This window comes from Electrona antarctica (genome assembly GCF_951216825.1).
Source record: "Electrona antarctica genome assembly, chromosome: 14".
Lineage (NCBI taxonomy): Eukaryota > Metazoa > Chordata > Actinopteri > Myctophiformes > Myctophidae > Electrona > Electrona antarctica.
In genome coordinates this window covers 22717661-22724188 of record NC_136795.1, presented here as the reverse complement: position 1 = coordinate 22724188, position 6528 = coordinate 22717661, and the positions used below count along the sequence as shown (strand labels likewise).

Here is a 6528-nt window from a genome sequence, read left to right as displayed (position 1 = left end):
TTCTAGTCCTGAAAAGTTGCAATGCGAAAATGGAAGCCATCGTTCTCACGATAATGAAAATCTAAACATTTTTGTAAAAAAATCTTGTTTAAAAAATAATCTCCCTAATGATGATGTCACTGGAGGACGGTTTCTAAACTGCCCACAGCCCTCCTATGAGACACAGCCTGAGTAGAAAAAGATTGTGCCATTTTATGATGATTATTAGTGAGGACCTATTATATGAAGATAGGTTGAAAAGTGGAGAAGTGGTCCTTTAATGTCCGTCCCTGCCTGTATGTATGTATGTATGTATGTATGTATGTATGTATGTATGTATGTATGTATGTATGTATGTATGTATGCATGCATGCATGCATGTATGCATGCATGTATGTATGTATGTATGTATGTATGTATGTATGTATGTATGTATGTTTAGGGTACCAACAGGGGGCGCTGTTGCACCACTCACTTCAGACAGGTCTGATTTTATTTTTGTTATATATATAGCCAACGCAAAAATGTAAAATGACAGAGATGCTTTCCCGGTTTTAATCATCTTTTTTAATATTTACAAAACCAAAGACACATTTAACCAATTTGACTTAAAATGTTGTTCAATAATAGCAGATACGTAAGCTCACAATCACAACATGTCACATCGCGACATATTTGTCTCCACCAGGCCGAAGGCATGGGGAGAGAGTATGTTTTGCACTCCGTCCGTGTGTGTTGCATGCACACTCCCTAGAGGCCAAGGACAAACCTTTGACCTGCATTTTCCGCATCTGCCTTTTATAGCGCCACCAGGAGGCCGACTTTTGTACAACACATTTTTTGATATTACTCCTCCAGATTCTGTCCAAAAATCTCACAAATCGTTACACAGTATCTCTATGGTCATGTGCTCAAGTCGGATCTGTCCGATATTTCATATTCCATCCTAATTGGCTATAATTGGCTTTCACAGTTTGCAAGATTGCCCCAAATCATGAACGCAGTATGCAATTTACGTGAAATCTTTCACACATTTTCTTACTAGGCTGAGGAATATATCACACCCTTTTCACATTGGCCTGTTATAGCGCCACCAACAGGTGGATTTTTTCAAAAAACTGTTTTGGAACAAAATGCCTCAAATCATCCAATTGCCATCAAAGGCGTATGAAGAAATGGCACCCTTTTCACATTGGCCTATTATAGCGCCACCAGGAGGCCACAACCTGACCTGCCCTGGTGGAGACCTATGCCCCTGATAGTTAAATCATGAAAATGTCTTTGAATAATATTGTTTCTCTTTTTTTTCATCAGAAAACTGTTAGGATTTAGAAGACATTTTGTAGAATATGGTCTCAGGTCTTAATGGGTTAAATTTGATTATTAACCCCTTTAAGCCCCTATATACTTAGGAAAAAATAGCTGATCTACAAGCTCACAGAGCAGGCTGAGAAGAAAAACTATACAATAATGAAGCAACGATTCTGATCTGATGACACGAGAGACAAAACAACAGTGTGACCTAGTTGAGCTCATACAACAACTCAGCAGTGGATCCAGATCCAGAAAGATAAAATCCAACATGGAGGTTGTGTGTGAACGTGGTGTGGACTGTGTGAAGGACAGTCATGGTGTCGTCAGACACACCGTAGAAGGACAGAGTACCTGCGCTGTGGTCCAGGTACACTCCTACTCTGGAGGACACACGGCCTGGGATGGGAGTTACAATGCATCTGTGTCTGAAAGTATAACCTTGTTCTGTACACTTTAAAGACCATGATTTATCATTGTATCCAAATACACATTCAACACCAGACCCTGTTCTGCTGATATCTTTATGTGAGACTGCTATATCACAGCGTCCACTACTCTCTACCTCAGAGTACCAGCATCCACTCAGAGCCTCTCTACTCAGAACCTGCTCCCAGTAAGTGAATCTCTCTGGGTGATCAGGATGTGATTGACGTGTGTTCATCCGTGTTACTTTTCTGTTCCCTTCAGACAGAGACAGGATGTGATTGGCTGTGTTTGGATCCAGTGTGATCGGACGTGAATACTGTAAGAACTCAGGTCTGGTCTTGGGTGTTGACAGTGAAACCAGTGGCGGATTTACCAATCTGGGGGCTCCCAGCAAAGCTGAGGCGGGGGGGGCGGAGGGTGGGCCGCGGGCGGGCGGCGGGCGGGCGGTGGGGCCCCCCCGCCTCGGGGCTCTGCGCAACTGCGTGGTCTGCGTTGTGCAATAAACTGTCCCTGAGTGAAACATCCACTCTGTTCACTGCCTCTGAGATGTTTGTCCCTTCCTCTGTGAGAATGTCCTCCAGTCTGTCCCTCATCTTGGACACGGCCACAGTCACATCTTCAAAGTGTCTCAGAGGACGGTCATGGCTGCTGACGTGTGGGTGTGTAGATTCACTGGTGGTTGAGAGGGAGGAGGTGTAACGCTGTAGAAAACGGATGTGATCCTCTGTGAGTGAGAGCTGCTCCAGCTCAGCATGTCTCCTCCTCAGTTCAGTGACCTCCTGCTCCGCACGCCTCCTCAGTTCTTCAGCACGACTCACTTGACGTTCCTGCTGGTCTCGGATCAGCTGCCTCACCACAGATCGTCTTCTCTCCATGGAAGAGATGAGCTCAGTAAAGATGGTGTCGCTGTCCTCCACTGCTCTGTCGGCACGGTGCTTGATGGACTCCACCTCCTGGTGAAGCCCCTTCACGTCTTTCTCCTTCTCCTGGATTCTCTGCTGGATGTTCTGCTGACTCGTATCAAGCTCTTTCTGTCTCTCTGCCCGTTCTGCTGCGGCCGAGGTCGTATCGTGACCTTTGTGTTCTTCCACGGAGCACAGAGAGCAGATACACTGCTGATCGGTGCGACAGAAAAGCTTCCTCACCTCGTTGTGACGAGAGCAGATGTTCTCCTGAAGCTCTCCGGAGGCTTGGACCAGCTGGTGTCTCTTAAAGGCAGGAGACTGATAGTGAGGCTGGAGGTGAGTGTCACAGTAAGAGACCAGACACTGAAGACAAGTCTTCACAGCTTTCAGTCTCCTCCCAGTGCAGAAATCACAGGCCACATCTCCAGGTCCAGCGTAGCAGTGATCAGGAGGAGCAGCTTGGAGTCCTGTTGATAGATTGATACAGCATTTATTAATCAATATGATAAAAATATATATATTTCATTTTTCTATGTGCCTGTACCCTCAAATTAATACAAACAACTAAATTATTACTGTGTAGCCATCATAAAGCACAGAGCAACTGTGTCAAAAGTAATAAACACTATACTATAAAAAATGGTCAATCATTGACCAAATCCTCAGTGAGGATGCAGTGGAGAGACATGCAAAGCTGGACATTAACTAAGTACATTTACTAAAGTACTGTAACAATCCTAATTACTTTAGTTACTTTGTAGATTTTGATTATTATTACAAAACATACATTAATGTTGTATTCCTGAGACTGTCCTAGTTGCGTGGGCGTGTCCTGTCACAACTATTACATCATCTCCTAATCGCAATAATTTCAGATATAATCACAATTCTTTTTGCATAATCGTCAAAATGTCATACATTTTCAAACATTTTTTTTTTAAATAGCAGAAATAAATAGCAGATCTACAAGCTTACAACGCCCTATTTTGTACATTTTTTGGGAAAGGAAAAAGTATTAAAAGTGTTTAAATGTATCAGTGATTTCAGTGATTATTTAAGTTATTTGTCATAATATCTGCTCTGTGCAATTTGTGATTACGAAGTCTAAAAGGCAAACAGAAATACAAACTGCAATGTAAGTTCAATGAAAAAAACAACAATAACTAGAAAAAGTGCCCTTCTGGGCACAGGTCTCCACCAGGAGGATAGGACTGTGTGAGATGTTTGGCAAAATGTTTAGGAGTAATATAAATGTTTTTTTGTTTGTTTGTCTTTTGCAACAATTTTCTTCATTTTGTTAAGGAAATGCAGAGCCAGATCACTCATAGCATCTCTGAGGATAGAATTCTGGATGAGCAGGACATCTCATGTGTACCGATTTGCGTGAGATTTGGATGAAATCTGTGCGACTAACTTAAGCAATGTGTTTTGCAGAAATCGGCCTCATGGTGGTGCTATAACCGGCAGATGTGGAGGGATGCAGGGACAATGTTTTTCAATGGCCTCTAGGGAGTGCACATAAATAAGTTGTATACAGATCGATGCAGTTATAGCAAAAAATAGGAATTGGCCTGTTATAGCGCCACCATGAGGCTGATTTGGAAAACAATTTGTGGCATGTCGTCCTCGGCCTAGTGGAAATGTGCGTGTATAATTTCACGGAAATTGCACACTGTGTTTGTGATTTGTGGCATTTTGTTTTCGAAACGGACCAATCATGTGAGCTTTGGAAGCCAATGTTAGCCAATCAGGATAGAAGATGGGACATGGTGCAGATCCGTGTTGATTACATGACTATGGAGATAGTGTATACCGAATTGTGTGATGTATGGATAAAATGTGTACGAGTAATCTACAGAAATGTGTTTTCTGAAGAATATTTGGGGCAGAGGTTCATCGTTGACATCCAGGGAGTGTGTATGCAAACTTTGGCATGGATCGGGCCACGGTGGCGGAGATTAGCTGGTAACAGACGGACGGAAGGAAGGAAGGAAGGAAGGAAGGAAGGAAGGAAGGAAGGAAGGACGGACGCACACACACACGGACGGACGGAGTGCAAAACATACTCTCTCCCCATGCCTTCGGCCTGGTGGAGACAATTAAATCCTTAATTATTACTGCAATTATTTGTGTGACAATTAACCGTCACCTTACATTAGTAATGGTGACAGCCGTACACGTGGTGTGTTTATTGTTTAGTTAAATTAGTAATGGTGACAGCCGTACACGTGGTGTGTTTAGTTAAATTAGTAATGGTGACAGCCGTACATGTGGTGTGTTTATTGTTTAGTTAAATTAGTAATGGTGACAGCCGTACACGTGGTGTGTTTATTGTTTAGTTAAATTAGTAATGGTGACAGCCGTACACGTGGTGTGTTTATTGTTCAGTTTTGGGTAAAGTCCAGACCTTCTGGGACACAATGATAAATCACACGTCATATCTCCTGTTTTCTACTCCATATAGTTGACATGGCTGGCCTTGGGACTCCATATATGGACTTGACACTTTATCATACAGTCCTGATTGGCCAACGCTAGAGAGCGTCGCAGTCTCGCCCCCTACCATGGACCAGGAAATGATTATCCGTTCATTTTCCTCATAGACATTTCAGAAAGTATTTATTTAAAGACGTTTACGCCGCGGACAAAGCCAACTCGAGTCGTGACAAATCATGACAACAAACACAATTTTTTGGGCCGAACAAATAATTATAAAGAAGAAAAAAACGGCAGGTTACAACACTTTTTTTCTGTACATTTTTGTCGACGTTTCATGTCTTTATCGGTTCAGTAAATGTATATCTGACAGACAGGGAGCTGTTTTTACAAGAGAACTTAAAGGTCTCACCTGTCTTCTTCAGGCTCTCCACCACCTCAGCCAACATGGTGTTTCTCTTCAGAACAGGTCTTGGGATGAAGGTTTGTCTGCATTGAGGACAGCTGAACCTCCCTCTCTGATCGTCCTGGTTCCAGAATCCCTCGATACACGTCCTGCAGTAGCTGTGTCCACAGGGAACAGTCACTGGATCCTTCAGTAGATCCAGACAGATAGAACAGCAGAACTGTTCATGATCCAGTTGAACTCCCTGCTGCGCCATTTTAGTACGACTGACTGACTGCCTGACAGACGAGTTTAGTTTGGTTGCATTTTCTCAGAAATCACATGACATGGGAGGTTCATCCCGGTTGTGTGTGTGTGTGTGTGTGTGTGTGTGTGTGTGTGTGTGTGTGTGTGTGTGTGTGTGTGTGTGTGTGTGTGTGTGTGTGTGTGTGTGTGTGTGTGTGGTATGTGGGTGTGTTGGTGCTGGTTGATGGGGCTGATAACAAAGGGCTTGACAGGAATCTGCTGCAGGCACTCTGCTGAGGTTCCAGGTTCCACTTCATTTCCTTGTGTACAGCACAAACATGAGGTACAAACAATTGGTTCAACTTTATATTGAGCTTGTGTTCAGGTAGATTATTATAAAAATACTATTATATTATACACTCAGGCGAGGTTCAAGGACATGAGCAGAACATCTGAGATCTAAACACAAAGACGTTCAGAGAAAAGATTAGATTTAGAGTCGATAGATTTATCTCTGTCTTCATTTAGACCAGTAGCACTGTGCACTACCGACTGGCTCTACCAGTATGTTTGGTGTGTGTGTGTGTGTGTGTGTGTGTGTGTGTGTGTGTGTGTGTGTGTGTGTGTGAGAGAGGAGATTTGTCTTACTAATTGTCTCCACCAGGCCGAAGGCATGGGGAGAGAGTATGTTTTGCACTCCGTCCGTGTGTCCGTCCGTCCGACGCTTTCAAAATTGTCAGGATTGACCCGTTTTTAACAAAAAGCCTCAAATCATGAACGCAGCGTGCAATTTACGTGAAATCTTTCACAGACTTTCCTACTATAGGCTGAGGAATA

At 43.2% G+C, this 6528-nt stretch overlaps 1 protein-coding gene across 1 annotated transcript; it reads right to left on the bottom strand.

Moving 5' to 3' along the window:
• Positions 1-1501: 1501 nt before the first annotated feature.
• LOC306937085 (tripartite motif-containing protein 16-like) lies at positions 1502-5741 on the bottom strand (the record flags this gene model as incomplete). The annotated part of the gene is made up of 3 exons (XM_079520755.1): positions 5473-5741; positions 2225-3091; positions 1502-2070 (listed from the first exon to the last, which is right to left on the bottom strand). The coding sequence occupies exons 1-3, from the start codon at positions 5720-5722 to the stop codon at positions 1502-1504; spliced, it is 1686 nt and encodes a 561-aa protein (XP_079376881.1). The 5' UTR covers positions 5723-5741.
• Between the last annotated feature and the right edge of the window lie 787 nt (positions 5742-6528).